This window comes from Eumetopias jubatus, unplaced genomic scaffold (genome assembly GCF_037043125.1).
Source record: "Eumetopias jubatus isolate StellerSeaLion01/CBP00866 unplaced genomic scaffold, mEumJub1_p1.0 scaffold_6, whole genome shotgun sequence".
Lineage (NCBI taxonomy): Eukaryota > Metazoa > Chordata > Mammalia > Carnivora > Otariidae > Eumetopias > Eumetopias jubatus.
In genome coordinates, this window is record NW_028274812.1 from 38,845,247 (window position 1) to 38,866,669 (window position 21,423).

At 38.8% G+C, this 21,423-nt stretch overlaps 1 protein-coding gene and 1 pseudogene across 1 annotated transcript in view; both read right to left on the bottom strand.

The window, feature by feature from the left end:
* The window catches only part of NKAIN2 (sodium/potassium transporting ATPase interacting 2), a 506,022-nt gene that overhangs the window by 15,513 nt on the left and 469,086 nt on the right, over nucleotides 1-21,423 (bottom strand). The window contains exon 5 of the mRNA XM_088023742.1: nucleotides 5,627-5,687. Coding sequence (XP_087879868.1) covers nucleotides 5,627-5,687 — 61 coding nt within the window. The remainder of the gene's footprint in view (nucleotides 1-5,626; nucleotides 5,688-21,423) is intronic.
* LOC148164054 (TOX high mobility group box family member 4 pseudogene) overlaps nucleotides 8,716-21,423 on the bottom strand; it is a 114,514-nt pseudogene continuing 101,806 nt past the window's right edge.

Here is a 21,423-nt window from a genome sequence, read left to right on the forward strand (position 1 = left end):
AGTGCTAACGAGGCCAAGAGAGAAGTTTTTCATTCTATCCCTGTAAGTGGACATCCAACTGTGGTGCAGGAGAGCTAGGGATTAAGTGAGAGAGGAGCTCCATATATCATAAAAGGTGTGCCAGACCGAGAATATTGGAACATTTCATTTCTTTCACAGAATATTGTAAAAGAGAACACGTAGAGGAGAATAGAAAGGGCTGGAGGTCATAAGGAAAACGCAGCGTGGGTGGCAACAGATGATACAGGGGAGAGCCTGGCCACAAAGACGGCAGAGCAAGGGTCGCCCGCTCTCCTGGAGAAAGTCTTTCCTCCTAAGAAATACTGCTGCCTTCCCGTGAACAAATATATAAAAGTACATTGCAATGGTTGCCTCACTCAAACAGGGTTCAAGTGTCAAGGCCCACCCTCTGGAGCAGGCTTCCAGCTTTTGTTCTGGTGAGGAGCTACTCATCTGAAGACAGATCACCCCATACCCAGGCAGGGGCTGCTGACCCGGAACTCCTTAGAGAGCGTGGAGCTGTGGAGGTGGAGACTAGTGCTGCCTGGAGCCTTTTACCCACAAGCGTTTGATGGGCGGAACCACTGTTCGCCCCAATCTATGCCCTGAAGGGACGGTCACCCGTCGTCGGGGGGGCTGCATGGTGTGTGTGTGTGTGAGTGTGTGTGTGTGTGTGTGTGTGTGTGTGTGTGTTGAGGTGGAATGGTCAGATCTGAAACCCTCCCCCCCCATTATATGTTAAAGGCCTAAGCCCCACTATGACTGTATGTAATTTTAAATGAGGTCATAAGTGTGGGGCCCTAATCCAATAGGACTGGTGTCTTTATAAGAAGAGGAAGAGATGGGCGCCTGGGTGGCTCAGTCGGTTAAGCATCTGCCTCCAGCTCAAGTCATGATCTCAGGGTCCTGGGATCGAGCCCCATGTTGGGCTCTCTGCTCAGTGGGGAGCCTGCTTCTCTCTCTGCCCCTCCTCCCTGCTCATGCTCTCTCTCTCAAATAAATAAATAAAAATCTAAAAAAAAAAAGAAGAGAAAGAAGAGACACCAGGGGTATGCCCACACAGAAAGAAGGTCCTGTGAGGACAGAGAAGCCAGGACAGAAGCTTCGGATGAAACCAAACCTGCCAATAATTTTATCTTGGACTTCCAGCCTCGAGGACTGTGAAAAAATAAATTTCTGTTGTTTAAGCCACCTAGTGTGTGGTATTTTGTTATTGCGGCCCTAGGCAACTACTTCAGGGGCGCAGGAGTGAGTGTCCCCATCTTCCTGCTCCCAGGAAGCAGCTCTGCCCCCAGGGCTGTTGTTCTCTCTGGGAAGCCGCAGCTGATGGCAGTGGCGTCCTGTGGGTTTGGTGTGCCTACAGTCTAACTCTCTCTAGTTCACTGATGACTGATGGCTGTTTCGTGAAGTGAAGTGGGAGAGTTTGCTTCTGGAGCCTGAATCCTTTCCCTAGTTTCCCTGGAGGCTTCTGCTTCCGAAGCTCCCTGGCTACACTGGTTGCAATATAACAAAATGGAGCACGTAGCTGGTCAGCTCCATACCGACGTCAAGAATACCTTCATTTTCCAGTTTCCAAAACTGGGCCCTTATTTCTCACTCTACTGCCTATTTTCAGCACAGTTACAGAACTAAAACTGTTCCTCTGTTCCTCATGAGGCTCTTAGAAATGAAAACTTATCTAATTTGGCGAGCAGGTGGCTAGCACAGCCCCCTGCCAGTCTACTGCTATCTGAATGCTTCATTGCAGGTCAATAGCAGGTAAGAACAGACACTTCCAGAGCCGCGCTCCTTGTTTACACATACAACAAACTTCTCCAGTACTTCAGGCCTTACTTTCTGAGAGCATTTTTTTTTTTTCCTGCCAAGCCAGAATGCCTTCAAGGGACCAAAAGAATTTTCTCTAGAATATGATTACCAAAAATCAGACAGAAATTTCCAACCTTTTTACTCTTGAGGAGCTACGCAGTGTCTGTAGGTGACCGTACAGACAAATGATGAAGACAATAATACAAGGGGAATATCAATCCAAAGCATTGTGTTCAACAGATACTCACAATTTACTTCTGTGTGTAAATGACCATAGTAAATGAACCTAACTGGACACAGAACTGGCCCCAATGAGCATCTCCTCTGGGATGGTTAGGAGTCCCATGAATGTGTAAGGTAAGTATCAGTCTATTTGGGTATACAATTAGGCAAGTAGTTCATTTAAACCACAGAGCAAAAAGACTAAAATTGGAAAACTTGTTTATGAGGAGTCTACTTGGGATTTGTATTAATAAAGGCAGATAAGGGGCTATGGTCAAAATGCACATAATGATATACGCACTGTTTTTTTGGAGTTTTTTTGGGAAATAGTTTATTAGATGCTTGAAAGAGAAACCTGACCTTCCAAAAGGTATCTGTGACTTCATATCCCCTTGGATTTACATGGCTTTGGCCAACACTTGACAGAGGTCAGAATTCCCTAAACTGAGTTCCTCGGCCTTCTAATTCTCTGGAATATTAAGGTTTCTTATGAAAAAGGGTTTTGTGTTCAAATGTTTAGGATAGTAACTATACTTTTAATTTCTGTAACTTAATGCCTTAACATCTACAAAATGACCACTGGCTGTACCAATTTCTGTAAATTGATGCTTTGACAGCTACAAAATGACCCCTGGTTATTCCCAAGTCAACCCTGGCTCGCTTAAAACATCTGGAGAATTTAGGTACCCTCAGACTGTCTCCTCCAATAGTCACAGTGAACACAGGTTCAAACTTAGCTAGCCAATCCTAAACCCATTTATGCTGCCTTGCCCATTCCTTTCTGAGGAAACCACAATAAAGGTGCTTGGCCAACAGTTCTGCTTTCTCTCTCTGCCTCATGACCCTTCCCAGTGGCCTTGTATGGTGTGCTGTGTTCTCCCTGGGGAACTGTGAGCATAATAAAACTGTAGAAATCTTTCTAGTTTCTCCCTTTGATTTGCATCTGGCCTCACCCAAGTAGTATGGTTAAAACAAAATTGTAGATTAGGAAAAATCAAACATACTTTACCACAAAACCCTCAGAGTTGTTAATATGTAAATGTGCATTCTAAATTTTTAGTGTCAAACTTACTTGGCGTTGGAAACTTTCTGAGCTATATATCTTTTGGAACTAGCATTTCTGGGATCCCCTTTGGGAGGTACTCTTCTGGAGAGATACTGATTATCTATCCAGGAGATTTGGAGTGTCAGTATTTTCTGAAGATAAAAATGCACTGACATCATTGTGAAATGAAATCAAACATTATAGTTTAAGGAGGGCTCAATTCCCATATGAAATTTGGACTTGCCCTTCACCAAGGAGTTTGCACAAAGGCACAAAATGATAATATTTGAATGAACTCACATAGGTTGTGGAGTCCATATATTCTATTATTTTTTTTTAAAGATTTTTATTTATTTGTCAGAGAGAGAGAGTGAGAGAGCACAAGCAGGGGGAGCAGCAGAGGGAGAGGGAGAAGCAGGCTCCTCACTGAGCAAGAAGCCCGATGCGGGACTTGATCCCAGGACCCTGGGATCATGACCTGAGCCGAAGGCAGATGCTTAACGACTGAGCCACCCAGGCGTCCCTGAGTCCATATATTCTAAAATCCATACATCTAGTACCCTTCCTAATTTTGAATAAGGCTTTTGTGCATAAGAGAAGTGCTTGTGAGATATCTTCTCATGTGCATTCATTATACCTCAATCTCAACCTGTCTAGACAGAACCAATTGTCACATCCCCATTCTACTTTCCTCCATGACATTTCCATTTATCCATTCACTTGTACCAGAAACCCAGGAATCTGTCAGTCCTTCTCTTACATAGTACCCATCCATCACCAAGGAATCATTTCCTTTTAGCATGTTTCTTACCAGATCTAGCCTCTCCATCTCTAATACAGAGATGTCCAGACCTTCATCATCTCATATCTGTCATTTTCATGATGTCCTAACTAGTCTCCCTATCCCTCATCTTGTCCCCCATCAAAGTCTCTCCTTCATATTGATACCAATGTGATTTTTTCTAATGCACATTTCTTATTATGTTATTCTTTTTTCATAAACTATCTGCCAATTGATTTGCCATCATGCTATACAAAATGAAGTCCAAACTCCTTACTCTGTCATGACCATTTGTCTACTGACTCATTCATGCTCTCTTTTCCAATCTTCTCTGGAAATACAGATACAATTCAGTCATATTAGTCTGGCGGCTCTGCCCCCCAACATGGCAGGCTGTGATATGCCGTGGTGCTTTTTGATCTTTTGCCTCGGATCACCTTACTCACATCAGTTAAACAATATCTATTCATCTTTCAAGATCACGCTCAAGAGTGTCTTTCTCTATGAAACCATTCCTGGTCCCTTTCCTATCTCCCCACAATATACACTCTACAGAGTTTTATTATACTTACATGTTTACATGTTTGTTTTTCCCTACTAGATGGTAAATTCCTAGAGGTAAAAGCTTGTGTATTACTAATCTTAAAATCTCCAAAGCCTGACATAACACTTGACATATTGAGGAGTGTTACACAAATGTTGTTTTTAGTGAAAGGACCATCATTTCTTTTAACACACAAAATAACAAACTATGTACTGTGTATTCCTGATTTTACATCATGTGTTGCTGTTATTGAAAAAGTGCCTCCTCTAAATTAATCACCTGATACTGCTTCCTCCTTTCTACTTTGATTGGAAAGGGAAGAAGAAACACATATTTCTCTTTGGAATTTTTCTTCAAATTATCCTTCACAGAGCAGTGGATCTCATCTTTTGTCTTGAAATCCCAATCATTATGAATATTTTTGGAAACCAGAAAAGAAAGAAAGAAGATCCCCAACTCTAATCTTTTCCTTGGAGTAAATATAGCTGCCTAGGCAAGTATCCATGATAGTACCGTGAGCATAGCAGTATTTTTCCAGTCCTCCTATTTCAGAACGTTAGAGGGTCTAGGAAGGAATGAAACCTTCCATCTGCCATGTTTAAAAGAATAAAACACAGTGGAACCACTTAGAGGCTTGGAAGAGGGTACTGGCATCTAAACTCTGGATCAACCAATAGGACTCAATGCTGAGACTCTGACAGAGAGTTACAGCTACTGCATCAAATTGTAGAAACAAAAAGGAAATATGAGCATTTGGTTTCCTGAAAACACATTTCTTGAATTAATCTGAAGTCAGTTCTTGAAAATTCTAGGAACTATTCCAAATTGTTGATTGTTAGGAATTTTAGTCCTGGGTGAAACTGGTTGTGTAGCAATACTTAATAAGGGTTTATAAAAAGAAACCAGTCAAATTAACCACACTTAAAAAGCATTTCCCTCTTCAATGCCCCCCTTTATTCTCTACTAGAATTGTTATAAGAGAAACACATCTTTAAAAAATACCTTTAGTGAAATGAAAGAAACATGTTTTCAAAATGGATGCTTCTCCATTTTTTCAATATGCTGGATACTTTTATGAAAACACTTTAGTCCGTTGGATACAAAAGGCTTATTCCCTGTTGCAATGATGTGTTGGACGATATTGTCTGAGAAGTAGGAAGGCTAGGTAGGAGGCAGTAAAGGAGATGCTTTGAACTTGAAAGAAACAGAATAGAGCTTTAATACTTACAGCTGTCCTCTTCTTCAGTTATACATTTCACAACATAACAGGCGTAGATGAACCCTGCCAGCTGAAACAAAACAAAGATGCTTTAGATAGGAGGCAAAGGGAACAGGACTGGACCTCACTGGGGGAGTGGCTTTTCAAAAACAGGCAGTTTATGACTAGCTAGATTTAGTGTTCCAAAATGATGGTTCCTTATACTGAATCTTGACTCCGTTGTGGATTCTTGATTCAAGTGATGTCTATCTTCCTTATAAATCAATACATTGCTCCTTTTCCTCTGAACTGCGTTTACGTGTAAGATTTGTTAATTGCCAGGCAATCTAAAACAAGTAATTTTAGGTGCAGGAAAAAAAAGTTATGGTCATTTATTAATGGAATAACATTGGCACTTGGGCCAATCAACTTCTAATTTACTTTCATTAGCCAAGAGCCTTAGATTCTAAAATTGGACTCTCACCGACTCTTAGAAAAATGTTTTGAGGGAAGAATAATAAGATTTTGTGGTATGTTGCATGGACACTTTGTAAGTAAGAAAACCCGTTATTTAGACCTGTAACAGGAACCAGAGCATACCAAGCACAATTAGGATGACATGTTACAGAGAAGCGATGGGGTGGATACCTGTAGGTCAGGAGTGTCATGATGCATTGAATTTGGGATAGCACAGCTCACATCATCCTTTCTGAAACGTACTCAAAAAGGTCCCTATGGTCGGAGAAGTCTTTGCTTACTGACATTGTTAAGGAGCACAGCAAAGTTCTTTGATATCTATCCCCTCAGAGGGAGTGGTTTTGTATTTCTTCCTATCAGTGTAATATTTAGTTATGGAAATTATGAGTGCTGGTGAAAGTATGAAAACTCATATAATTTCCTGATAGTGGCATTTTTCCCCTCAAAATATTCCTGTTTGGGGGAATCCTTAAAGGATGCAATGGTGATGAAGATTATTCTCGATGACAATTCAGAAAGGCATCAATCTGGCGGAGAACTGACCGTATACGACAATATTTGGGGCACTATTTGGCATGGGGAGGGGAACATCAGGAAGTCCTGCAGCCTTCCAGCAGGAAGCTAAGGCACAGGGCAAGAAGGAGCTGCTGTGAGAAGCCTAATGGAGTTGGTTTTCATTAGCTGACAGTGATCTTTCTGGAAGATGTGAGTGGAACACTTTAAGTCAGAGGGTATGCTGATAGGTATTTAATGAGCATAGTATTATCTGGAGACAAAGAGTGGTCAGCTAAAAGAAACTTTAGAAAATTCCTAATTTGGATTTGAGGGAGAAGAGCATTCTGGTGGATTCTAACTCTCTTCCAAAGAGAACTGGCATGGGATAAACCAGTGGTGACCCTGCATGGGGGAGGAATGGTTGAGGAAGAAGACCCCTGCAACATATTTTTCAGCGGCTTTTGTTTTCACATCCTGGATGAGAGGGGATGTGGTACCCCTGTCCTTCCAGCCCTGAATGTAGTTTCTGAAGCAGTACACATAATATATGAAGTTAGTTTTCTTTAAAAAAAAAAAAGCATATCTTAGAAAAATGATCAAATCAGCATTTTTCTCTTTAAATTACACGTTGCTATGGGCAATAAAATAGTGGTGATAAAGAACTCTTCCTTATAGGATAGAATCATCAGGATTGTTGTTTTTACAGGCTTATTTTTAGAGGACAGGGTGGTATTAGAAACTTGGCTTCAGCTAAGATTTTGATTTGACTAAACAAAATGACACATTTATTTGAACATTTTCATAGCTGCTGAAAAAATAGACAATACTAACACTTTTTCATCTTTTATCCACCAGCATCCATGAAAATGCTCTTTTCATTGAGTGAGTCAGTCCCATGGGTACTCTGTCACTAGTACTTGCTTCTGACTGTGGCTAGTTAAAGAGGCTGTGGCTTTTGTTAAATCCCCTGGGTCCTGCCTATAGAGCTCCTTTCCTTCCTCCACAGGAAGTCTTTGCCATCCTTGGCTAAATGCTCTCCATTTATCAATAATTTATCTCTTCTTTTCAGTTTTAAATACTTACTACTTGAATTATCTATGAAGCAACCTTTTCTCAGTCACAAACTTTTCTTTTGCTTTTCACTCATCACTTTATTACTTCTAAATGAAAATTTAGGTAGAGAGCATTGATAAATTCTGAGATTCAGGGCCAATAAATTTAAACTTCTCATTAAAGTGTCACTAGATTCTGGATTATTAAGTGTACTACTCTCCCAGAATGCAGCCAGGCCCTGTATTCTGCTTACCAGTGATCTTTTAATTGTATTCAGTTGCATTCTTTAACTATCAGGGGATCTCCTTTGATATAAAAGTAAATCCTGCTGTATTTCATTACAAAAGCTTGCTGATTAAGAGAACTTTAGCTTTTAAATTGGTCACCTCTAAATACAAATGAAAATTAGTTTTTCCCAAATTGATCAAGATTCATAAGCCTCTGTTATCTTACACTTTTCCTATACCATATAAATTTATAATTAAATTGTTACTCCATAGCAATTTATAAAATTTACCTACAGAAAGGGGCTCCAAATCATTTGTAACAACTCTGAATGCTTCTTATAATGTGCAACTCCTATAATTGCTACGTGGGCCGCAAAGACAAACTAAGCCAGAGTTTCTCAACCTTGGCACCATTGACATTTGGGTTGGGTAATACTTTTTTGTAGGGTTTGTTGTGAATTATAGGATGCTTAAGCAGTAACGGCCTACAATCAATCCAGTTGACAACTGAGACAATCACAAATGTCTGCAGACATTGCCACGTGTCCCTTAAAGGACAAAATTCCCCCAAGTTAGAGCCACTGTTTTATTTATTTATTTATTTATTTTTTTTAGAGATGCTCTTTACTAAGGAATGGCCTAATTTTACAGATGGAAAAAAAATGGGGTTTAAATTAGACTGTTTTTATAAACATTATTAATAGTTTTTGATGTGCATTCTGGAGTCAGTGGATGGCTGTAACTTTAAGACTATGATCTGTGAATGTGCTGTTAACAAAGAGGATATTAAATAACAACTTAAAAAGTTAAAAGGAAACTTAGTTTTTTATCCCCTTACTTAAAAATTTCTGGGACATTCACTACCCACTAGTCCCTCCATGTTCTGTTCACCTGTTTCTGCTCCTCTCCAAGACTATCCCACATGGAGGCCACAATTTTTGAAACCTCCCCAAAAGTGGCATTGGGATTCTGTCCCTTAATGGCAGCCTGTGTATCACGAAAGAATAAAGCATATGCTGAAACTGGCTTCTGAGGTTCATTAGGATCTTTCTTTTTTCTCTTCTTTGGGGCCTTCTGCTTTTTTCCTGCTTCCACCAGAACTGTCTTCTGGCTGGGAAGTTGCCTCCGGAAATCCTCAACACCATCCTCATGAAGTGAACTAGTAGGTGAAGGGGTGGTTGAAAGATGATCCTCAGGTGACTGGGCAGGTGGCAGGATGGTGCCACCCCCTAAGCTCAAACCAAGTTGAGAACTCAGTTCTGACTGATCAATGGTGGTCAACTGGCTATGCCCCATCAAGCCAGATGTCATGTCTGTCATTGGTACATCAATTGTAACAGGTGGGTTGGCACTATACTGAGTTCCTATAGAATGGTCCAAGTCCATGGTCAAGCCCCCACTCAGGAGCCCCCCGCCCTGCTCCATCAAGCCATGGGTCATGCCCACAGGCATGTCCAATGTCTGGACCCCATATTGGGCTGAAAAGCTGCCATCCTGAGAGGAGGAGGGGTCTGCCAGGTCATCAAAGTGGCCAGCCAACCACATCTGAGACAGCCAGTGAGGGATCAGAATCCAAGGAAATAGGTGGGATTTCAAATTCCTCATCTCCCAAGCTTGGTGTATGGAATGTCTCGGCCCCTGACAGGAAGGGGTGCGAGGGCCCTGTGATCGTCAGGTAATTGTCATTTCCTCCGGGAAACTCTGCTTCGACTCGGTCGGCCGCGCTCTCTCTCCAGCCTTCTTAATGCTCTAGAGCCACTGTTTTAGATGTAGTCCTATCTTCAAGGAATTTGCACTCTTGTAGCTGGTATATGCATATAATTATAATGTGAGGTAGATTAAGGTAAGTGTCATGAGGAAGGAAGAAAAGTGAATGCATACTAAGTGACAAACAGTAAATTGTGTATTTTCATGCATTAGCTCATTATTTCCCACAACCACCCTTGGAAGGACGTCATATGTATTTTTGTAGGGGAGAGATAATGGATCTTGCTTTTCTGGAGTATGTTCATTAAGTGGGAGAGGTGTGGGTTGTGTTTGGAGAAGAGCCTATAGTTCCATCTGAGAGTTTGGGGATCCCATACCAGAGCAATGGAGATAGAAGCTGTGAAGGCAGATTGGGGCTATGACTGGAGGGCCTTGGGTATGTATCAAATTGCAAATCTATGTCATTTTTTTACACAATACACTTAAGAAGCACCTCATCTTCCTTGATAAAGAAGATTTGAGATACACACACACACACACACACACAAACACACACACACACACACACGAGAGAGAGAGAGAGAGAGAGAGAATTACTCAGCCATCAAAAAGAATGAAATCTTGCCATTTGCAACAATGTGGATGGAACTAGAGGGTACTATCCTCATCAAAATAAGTCAGAGAAAGACAAACAACATATGATTTCACTCATATGTGGAATTTAAGAAACAAAACAGATGAACATAAGGGAAGGGAAGAAAAAATAAAATAAGATACAAACAGAGAGGGAGGCAAATCATAAGAGACTCTTAACTATAGGAAACAAACTGAAGGTTGCTGGAGGGGAGATGGGTGGGGATGTGGGGTAACCGGGTGATGGGTATTAAGGATGGCACTTGATGAAATGAGCACTGGATGTTATATGCAACTGATGAATCACTAAATTCACCCCTGAAACTAACAATACAGTATATGTTAACTAAATTGAATTTAAATAAAAAATTTAAAAAAGCCCCATGCACTTCAAAAAGATTAAAAAGGCATGCTTAACTTAAAAAAAAAAAGAAGCACCTCATCTTCTACTGATAAAGTAGAAAAATTTTCATGGAATACAAATCCTTTTTAATGTGATCCTTAGCTTCCTTTCTAGCCTCATTTCCCACTACTCCTAATCTTGGACTTGATGCCAATAGTAAGCTGTTGGTAGTCTGCCAACCTATATGAGGTGGTTTCATTCTGTTCTTTAATGCATTAACCCACTCTGCCAACAAAGCATGTGCATGCCCTATACCTCCCTGCCATCCCCACTCACCCTTGCACCTCTGAGTAACTCTAACTCATCCTTTAAGAATGAATTAAAGTATGGTGTCCCCCAAGAACTGGCAATCCATCCCCAGGAGAGGTTGTAGGGTAGGCATTTTGGAAATAAAGCTTGAGAGATGGGAGGGTTTTGAGAGGGAATAATGAGGGGAAAGGAGAGGATGTCTTCCAAGCAGAACTCAGGAAAACTCTGGGAAGATGTGGATTATGCTCAGGGAGGAGCAAGCAGCCTGGTTTAGAGGAGTCTGGGCAATGGGAAGGGAGTAATGGTGCACAAATCAGAGAACAGTGACCTATGTTGTCAAAGTAGATCCGAGTACATGGAATTAAAATAAAGTTATTTTATTTTGTTCTTTATTTAAAGATAACTAGAATAATAATGAAAGACACCAGTGGTATTATATTAGGCAAACATACAATCATCCACTTTTATATAAAGAAAAAACAAAATGAAATATTCTAGTTGTTTTAGTCTTTGGCATTCAAAGCAGAGCTAAGCTTAAATCTTTTTTTTTTATTCATCTTTTCACCTTGATATATCTAATATGATTTGTTCATTTCTAATTCACCTGATAGGGAACTCATATCATCTTGATATCATTACTGGCTGAAAGGAAATGATATTTTCTCTCTATAACTAATCAGATTAAAAATCTTTTTTGTATCTATAAACCAAATTACGATTGCATGTCCCAGAAACTCACTTAGAAGCTAATAGATAAGAGGAAACCAAAGCCTTTTGGTAAGTATTTAAAAAGATTCAATTGTTGTAATTGAAAATGTAACAACCTTAGTGTTTAAAATACTATCTTCTGGATTTCTCTTTCCAGGAAGTTGGAGTACACATAGTTGTCCCTAATCCTCCCACTAAGTACAACTGAAAAAACCAGGACATTTTATATATAACAAACATAGGAATTCTGAAAAGTGGAAAAAATGTAGACTAGCTGGGAATCTTAAGAGCCAAGGAAAAACATGGGAGTGAGTTCCCTATTTTTCTTTCATTTTATATATACCAGACCTGGAGGTGAAGAAGCTCACAACTCAGAAATGTCAACACGCACATATCCAAAAACCCTAATAAAAGCCAATGACCAGGAAAGGGACAGCCTAGTAAGAGAAAATTTTAAGATAATAATAGCTCTTCTTTAGTTAGCACCATAGAAAAATCTGTAGTCCCTTTCCTCAACCACAGCAGCAAAGAGTGGAGTGCCAAGACTCCTCCAATCACCATGCTAGAGTGTCTGAGATGTCAAGCAGAAAGCTGGACTTGCATTCCTGTCAGGAAGGAGGAAGACCCTCTCCCTAGTGTCAGGTAGAGACCACATGGGGAATCTCGACTTCTAGCCTCACTCTGTAGTAAGGAGGTATATTTCCCCTGAAAAACCCCCCTCAGGTGGTGTTGGGGAGATATAGCGGAGAATCGGGATTTTCACCAATGCTCAGCAGTAATGAAGGTGATCCTCTGCCTCCATGGTGTCAGACAAAGCAACCTGGGAGCAGTAACAAGGCACTGGTACTCCTCCCAGCCAAAGAGATATCAGTGAAGGCCATGTGGGGAGCAGGAGCTTCTGCTGTCTCCCAGGTTAATGAGAAGCCCTTCCCTCCTTTGGTTTCAAAGAAGGCTGAATGGAGAACCTGGACTTCTATCCCACTTGACAGTAATGAGTGTGCATCCCTCCTTCCCCTGCCAAAGCAGTATCAGAAGAAGCCAGCTAAAACAGGAGGTTTAAGAAAGACCTAGAGTCTCAAAACATAATACCCCAAATGTCCATGTTTTAATTTAAAAGTACTCAACATGCTAATAAGGAGGATCTCAAACTGAATGAAAAAAGACAATCAGTGGAAGATAACACGGAGCTGGATGACAGAGATGTTAGAATTACCTGTCTGGCAAATATTTTAAAGTAGCTATCACAAAACTGTTTTGACAAGCAATTATGAACGCATCTGAAATAAATTTAAATAGTAGTCTCAGCAAAGAAACAGAAGACCTAAAGAAAACCAAATTGAAAATTTAGAGCTGAAAAGTATGCAATAACTAAAATAATAATAATAAAACAACTCAACTCCAGAATGGAAAAGAATCCGTGAACTTAAAGATAGATCTGATGTGGACAAGAGAGAAAAAAGTAGATTGAAAGAAATGAACAGAGCCGCAGGGACCCTTGAGACTATAATAAAACAGCTCACATTTGTATCATTGAAGTCCTGAAATAAAAGCAAAAGAGGGCAGTATCGAAAAAGTGCTAAAAAGAATAGTGGGCAAAAACTTCCGAAATTTGACAGAAGATGTGAAGTTACATGTTCAAGAAACTGAGTGAAGCCCAAACAGGATAAGCCTAAAGAGATTCACACCAAGCCAGACACATGATAGTCAAAATTTGAAAAATCAGAGACAAAAATCCTGACAGCAGAAAGAGGGAAATATTTATGTACACTGTTCTGAAACAACAGTTTGTGGGTTTCTTTAACAACTAAAAATACAACTACAATACAACTCAGCAATTGCACTTCTGGCCACTTACTCCAAAGGGATGAAGACCTGTTCACACCAACAACTGTACACTAATGTTTATAACAGCTTTATCCATAAAAGGCAAACACTGGACACAACCCTGATGTCCTTCAGTGGGTGAATAGTTAAATAGTGGTGTGTCCACATCATGGAATACTCCTCAGCAATAAAAGGAAGGTACTATTGATATATGTAGCAACCTGTATGAATTTCCATAGAATTATGCTGGGTGAAAAAAAAAAAAACAATCCAAAAGGTTATATACTGTATGATTCCATTTATATAACATTCTTGACATGACAAAATTATAGAAATGGAGAACAGATTAGTGGTTGCCAGGGCTAAGTTAGGTGGGAGTATGGAGAAGTAGACCTGGTCATAAAGAGGCAGCTGGAGGGATCCTTTTGGTCATAGCAGTTCAGCACCCTGACTGTATCAATGTTACTATCCCCATAGTGATACCCTATAGTTTTGTAAGTCGTTACCATGGGGGGAACTGGGTAAAGGGTATACAGGCTCTCTCTGCATTATTTCACACAATTGCATGTGATCTATAATTACCTCATGGTGAAAAGTTTAATTTAAAAATACTGTATTTTAGGCAACTATTATTTATAGTAAAAAACATTTGTATTATAATTTCTAAATTTGCAAATATATGTAAACATGGTAGATATATTTGTTTTCTTAAGTACAGACACATTTCAATTCCAGGCCCTTAGACCAACAGAGAAATCTACAATAGTTTTTGATGTTGATACTATATAGAATCACTATTTAACACTCTTTTTTGCCTGGGGTTGGAAATGGGGGGTAGCAAACACTATTTTTTTATTTGCAATTATCTCTTTCTCAAATAAACTAGTTGTATGTTTCATTTATATCAAATAATCTATTTTTGTTCTGGGTTCATAATTCAGAGGCTATAAGCCCATTTGCTTTTTGTAATATGAATTTGAACAGAAGGATATTACACCCTCACAAAATATACTTTTAAGTTGCAAATGCTTTTACTTGCTCTTTTGTATCTTACTCCATTTACATAATTCGAGATTGCTTCAGCAAAGGATTGTAATATGATTATATCAGTGTTATTAATGAAGGTCTTTTATATGAAATATTTTTTATGTGGGCTTGTGTATCATCTATCTTGTCCACCAGACAATTCTCATCCCATACTATTCCACTGACTGGACTGTTAGAAAGCATGTTGCAAAATTTCTTTGCTGTGGATAATCCAGGTGCAGTTATCAACCTACAATAACTCATGGAGGATTGCCTTTAGGGCTATTGTGAATGTTCACAGCCTACTGAGTCAGAAAAGCTTTCCAGAGGATCAGAAACATATCTTAATACCAGCCTTTAGGTATTGTGCCACATCATCAAGCATGACTGTATTAAACACTTTTTAAAAGATTAAATAAAAGTAGACGCACATGCAAACTTGTATTATCTACTTAAGGCTGGGAAATGGACTGAACCAAATGCCAACGCTGGCTTAACCAATAATTCCCATTACAAACTAGCCTCTGGAGACGGGTAGATTTCTTCAGGCCAAACTTAGCAAAAAGTTATCTGAGTTCAAGTGAGTCCAAATGGATTAGTAGAGTTGGCAGAGCAAAAGATATTCAGGTGGGGTATAAGACAACTAATAAAATTCAAATGTCATGATGGTTAATACCTCTTTCAGAGTTTAAATATCAAATTAGTTTTAAAAACTGTATTGAGAGCAATAGTTCAACTGTTCTCTACATATGCCAGTTGGGAGGTGATCAAAGAAATACTATCCAATGCAATAGAGCTGTCTCAAGATGCTTTCAGTTTTTGAGGTAGGAGCCATAACGAAAGTCCTTAACCAAAACTGTTCATTGAAAATAACTGACATTATGTCGTATACCTAAAACTAATACAACATAATAGGTTAACTATATATCAATTAAAAAAAAGAAAATGATCGGGAAATGCAAAAAGCAACCTAATCAACAACACCCTACCATTTCAAAAGGAAAACTAAGTTTAATATTGTATAATATAATAGGGACCCTGATTTATTATAATGTAGCATTTGAGAAAGAAAGTAAGTTTTAAAATGTTCTGTAAAATATAAACAATGTTGTCCAGCAAAAAAAAAATCGAAGAAATTAAGTACATAATTCCTTTGTGAGAAAATAGTTCAAATAGCATAATTTTTGCTCAGAGATAATATGGAACTGAAAGCAAAATTAATGATACAAATAAGACATATGCAGAAATAAATTAGCTCAACAGGTATGTCAACACTGATAGACAAGGCTAACAATGTTCACTGTATTTCATTGGGGGGAGCGAGCTGTCCCAGTGATGAAGATGGTAATAAAAGTTCAGATTCTTCTGAAGAGAGGGGAATTGTATTGCAATACTAGTTGCAAAAATAACCTCTTTCAAAAAGGTGCTAAATCTATGTTAACATTTTTTTCTTTTTTAGAGGGGCTAGGTTAGAAGGAAAATGTAGAATATATAATGCACCTGGTCCTGCAGCACATATTACAACACTGTATTTCAAGAAATCATAAATGACATCATGAGAATACACACACACACACACACACACACACACACACACACACACACACACACATATATATGGAGACTATACACTGGATCTGTGTCTGATTAAAGACCTGGACTCTGAAAAGAGCAAGGATAAAGAGATCAGTTTAAAATTGAGGGCCAGTTCCAATGGGCCAATGGGCATGCTTTAGGCATTTCACCTTAAGGACTTAAGGTGAAATGGAGGATATTTAAATCTGGAGGATATTTAAAATTATTAAAAATTAATATTAAAATATTAAATAATAAAATATTAAATAAATAAATAAATAAAATATTAAATAATAAAATATTAAAATTTCTTTTTTTAAGAAAAGATTTTATTTATTTGACAGAGAGAGAAAGCACAGGGAGCGGCAGGCAGAGGGAGAGGGAGAAGCAGGCTTCCCGCAGAGCAGGGAGCCAGATGCGGGATTCAATCTCAGGACCCCGGGATCATGACCTGAGCCGAAGGCAGACGCTTAACCAACTGAGCCACCCAGGCACCCCTAAAAATTCTTGAGAAAGGACAACAATGATGTGATGATCAAAATTTGTCATTAATGGAGGATGCCTATACAAGTAGTGTGGTCCCAGGTTATCTGAAGAAAATTACTTTATCTAGAACTAGGGAGGCAAATAGCCCCACTTCCTTCTCATCTTGTCGTCAAAATCCAGTGTTCAATGCTGGTACCATAAATAAGAGAGCTACCCAACGGCATTGTAACCGCACTGTGATGGGAGACAGAGAAACGAGATAGGATGAGAAAACTTCCTGGATCATAGAAAGTTCTCAATAAACTCTGTGATGATGAGGATGACAACAGAGAACTCGCCATGCAAGTTGATGGTTGACTGCTTCCTGGGAACATCATTGAGGACCAGATGACCTCTGTGATCACTTCACCTTAGAGATTTTAAAATGAAGTAATGAGTAAATTCTCATTGTTTAGAAATCACGAGTGCATTCAGATGTTTCCTGTGCCAATAAGCTGTTAAATTAGCATTTGTCAAAGGGCAAGATGAACACATCCACCCATGCCTGAGTAGTAAATATTCTGTATTTTTCCTTGTTAAAGTAACTCTGATGAAATACAGTGGGCCATTTAATGTTTTGGGAATGGTGAACAACAACAACAAAAATCATCTTTGGCTTTTAAGATTCTGTCTTGTTCACATTTCTCAGGGAATCTGGGGTCATCTAGGATCCTTAGAATAATACAGATATATGTAGGCACAAAGCTTCTGTCTGGGTAGAAGTCATTCTACCCAGTTTCATCTGACGATACGAATCAGACGAGATCCCACTAGAGACCTTTCTGGAATTGACCCAGTTGTCAACTTCCAGTTAGAAGGTAACTTCCATCTAGGGGTTTCTTTACAGAAATAGGGGCTGAGTCAAGAAATATAACTGAGATGGGCACCTGGGTATCTCAGACGGTTAAGCGTCTGCCTTCGGCTCAGGTCATGATCCCGGGGTCCTGGGATTGAGCCCCGCATCAGGCTCCCTGCTGAGCAGGGAGCCTGCTTCTCCTTCTCCCTCTGCCTGCCGCTCCCCCTCCTTGTACACTCTCTCTTTAATAAAAAATAAAAAATCGTAAAAAAAAAAAGAAATATAACTGAGAATCATAAATCTCATTAGGCAAACTATAAATCTGACCTCAAGCTCCTTGCCGTCTCTATGTGTGTTTTGGCATGGCCAGCTGGGATATCGCCACGGCTTGGAAGCCAATGCTATACTCTCATAATATACGAGAAATCCTTGGCCAGGCTGATTGGCTATGTGGTGGGATATAATAAAGAGTTAATGTTACCTAACTTTGAGGAATCTTCATAAGGCATTTTTTTTTCTTTTGGCAGATAACGAGTGTCAGAAGATATTGCTAAATGACAAACTCACCATTATCAAAAATAATTTATTGGTTAACATTATAGAAAAATGGTGTCAACAAGAACAGAGCTCTTGCTGTACTAAGAAAGGAAAAAATGAAAAAGAAAACATCAGTATATACCAGCTAGAGAGAAAAGTTGCTTCAAAATGTTCTAGTAAACTCAGATGTACTATTCGGGGTTTTAAAATATAGTTAAAAGGGAAACTTAGAGCAATTGGTCCATTTACCATGACATCTGTGGGAATAAGCTTTATGCTCTATGAAAAGGTATTTTATGTAGCATTCAATGGAACTTGCTTCTAAAGAAAAGTACTTGCTGCAACATGAGGCAGGGGAAGATGAATGGGAGTGAAGGTAGTAACAGAAAAAGAACCCCAAGGGGAATAAGATATGGATTGGGGAAGACACAAATTTGAAGACCAGTTTTTTCCCCAAAGCAATTTTAAAAGGCACAAAACTGAATCAAACTGTTACTTTTAAAAGGCCCATCAACCCTATCCACGTGCAGCAGTATAATCTAGTTGGATTGAGTATGTTTGGAATCAGAACTTGGCTATGATTGGTGTTCTTCACTGACCCCTTTTTCCTTTCCGTCTGAGTTACCTTCTTTTCAACAGAAATCTTTATTTTTTTTAAAGATTTTATTTATTTATTTAATTGACAGAGAGAGAGAGAGAGAGACAGTGTGAGAGGGAACACAAGCAGGGGGAGTGGGAGAGGGAGAAGCAGGCTTCTGGCCGAGCCCGGAGCCCGATGCGGGGCTCAATCCCAGGACTCTGGGATCATGACCTGAGCCGAAGGCAGTCGCTTAACCAACTGAGACGCCCAGGCGCCCCCAACAGAAATCTTAAAAAAAAAAAGAAATTCTAGATTGTCTTCTTTCTACATAATCCATAGCCAATATGAGGGCACAAGACACTGTATCAACTACCTCAGACTGAAACAATTTCATTAATTACTAGTAACAGGATTATTACCATTTGGGAATATATAAACTAGAAAAACTGTAAGTGTATTTGTGCATTTTGCTTTTTAATTTTTCCATGTTTAAACCTCAGAACAACCAATCATCTAACTAACCCCTCATATCACGGGAGGTGAGAAAGGAAAGGCTAGTGATTAATATTCAAGGCAACGGCTAGCATTGTTGGAGTGTTCACCATATTCTGGGTATAGGCTAACATCTTTACAGCTATTGTCCATCCATTCTTTCCAGAACCAAGGAAAGAGTTTTATCCCCATCCATGATTTATAAATGAGAAAACCGAGGCTACAGAAATTAGTTGATGTCCCAAGATTAAGAGATAGTCAAAAGAGGACTTGAATTCATGTCTACAAACCTGAAATCCTGTATTTTCCACTCTTACACAGTACTGTTAACTTCTCCAACAGGCAAAACTGACAACATTCTCAAGTGAAGGGAACATAAGATTCTAAGAATCAGAGTAAATTCACATTCAGGAAAACAATTCCTAAAATTAAGTTCACCTAGTTTTCCAAGTTGGAAATTTGGACATAGAAGATAGTACTGAGCTTTGGATTGGCAGATCTTGGAAATCAGCAAGAAACAAACTGGCTGAGCTACCAGATGAACCACAGAAGGGCTTAATGCCACTCATGGGAAACCTGTAGTATGCAGGAGAACTGGAGTTTTCCTCCCACTCATTTAATTACTATTTTAGCTCTCTTTCAGTGGTTCCAACTCCTCATGATTTTATAGTCCTCCTCTGAATAGTTTATATGTGTTTCTAAACAGAAGCGCAGAATGGGCTTCAAATATCAGAAGTATATTGGTGAGCCACTAATTACCTTCCGTTTACTGATGGTGATACTATAAATAAAGCTCCCTTAAACATTTTCTACAGATCTTTTGTGAACATGTATTTTTATTATTCTCTTAAAGAAATGCTACTAGTGGAATGGCTGGGTCATTGCAGTGTAGGAGCCTGGGGACTGGAAGTGGTCTGAGCTTCTGGAAATAATTAGCAGAGAATATAAACTGGCTTCTTCAAGAATATAGATTGTTATAATCCAAATTTTAGTTTTAGTTTTAGTTTTAATTTTTTTGGTATGTTTGTACAACGTGATTATCTTCCGAACATCTCATTATACTAGAAACTTTAGTAAAGTCTTGCTATGCATTCTTATATGAATAGTACTTTGGGGAACTGAAAGAATCAAGGTGACAGCATACAAAGATGAGATGTAGAGATAATTGAGAATTAAGTCGAAAGAGTACAGTTAGGGGCATCAAAAATCTCCGCCCCAATCCTCAAGTGATATTGCAGAACACATTGTGTATGGGATGGGAGTTTGGGTTTTCTTTTAATCCCCCAAAATATGTTGATCCCAATAGATTGGAAGAGTTTCAGTGGAAAATGTATAAGCACTATGCCCAACATTTAGTAGGCTCTCAAAAATTAACTAGTTCCTATTTCCATCTAGTTCCAATCTTATCTCTTGGGTGAACTCATTTAAATAATTATACTATAAAGATTTCATAATAAGTAGTGATAGGAAGATGTGTTTCATATAGTTTACTGGCCAATGTGAAGATAACAATGTGAAATCATGACGATGAGCATACTCTGAGCTCCCAGGGGAAACATCTTATTTTTTAATCACATTCTTCTCATCTTTAAATGTTCATCAGGCTTAGACTCAATTAACTATTCCCTTAAGAAGGAAGACAGTCTTTTTATTTCTTTTTTTGTCCCCATTCTGTACTGATCATCTCAAGTGGTTTCTGTTTCTTTCCTCCTGCTCTTCTTCTTCTTCTACTTCTTCTTCTTCTTCTTCTTCTTCTTCTTCTTCTTCTTCTTCTTCTTCTTCTTCTTCTTCCTCCTCCTCCTCTTTAACGTTAAGGGTGTTAAAGTTGAGAACTATTGGCTGAATTAGACTTTTTATAAAAACAGCTTCTAAAATTGAAGTGGGGTTTAGAATTGTGCCTCCTCCATTTAAAAGTCTTTTAAAAGATACTTATTCCTTATTAGTAAATTACATTCATATTTCTGAGCTCTAACTTCCTCAATTTATGTCAAGCCAATTCTATCTGGATTATCAGTTCTTATTTTCTCCCTCTAATTATTATACCATTAACATTTTCTCATTATACACTTGTCAAAAATTATCAAGGAGAGTACAATATTGATGACTTCATTAAAGAAGCAAAAAGAGGAGAGAAAATAAAAGAAAATGATTTGATTAGTTTGTAAAGATATGAAAAAAAAAGATTGCTGAGAATGGCCCCCGTGCAGGGATTAATTTTTTAATTTATTATTTTAAAATTGTGATCTAGATGCTGTAAGAACCAAGTTCTCATTCTTTTAACTCAGCATATTAGTATTTACACTGACTTGTAGTTTTTCCTCCATTCCAGGAAAATATGTGTTCTATCCCATTATTTTTTTTTATTACATTTGAAAAGATACAAAGGAGCACACTCTTCATGACCACAGCATCAGAAATCAGATAGAGAGAAAGCTATCTGCTTTTTTCTTTTCTTGTCTTTAAAGATGCTGCCATTATCAGCTGTATCTCCCAGAAAAGTAAGGCTTGATGACAATCTAT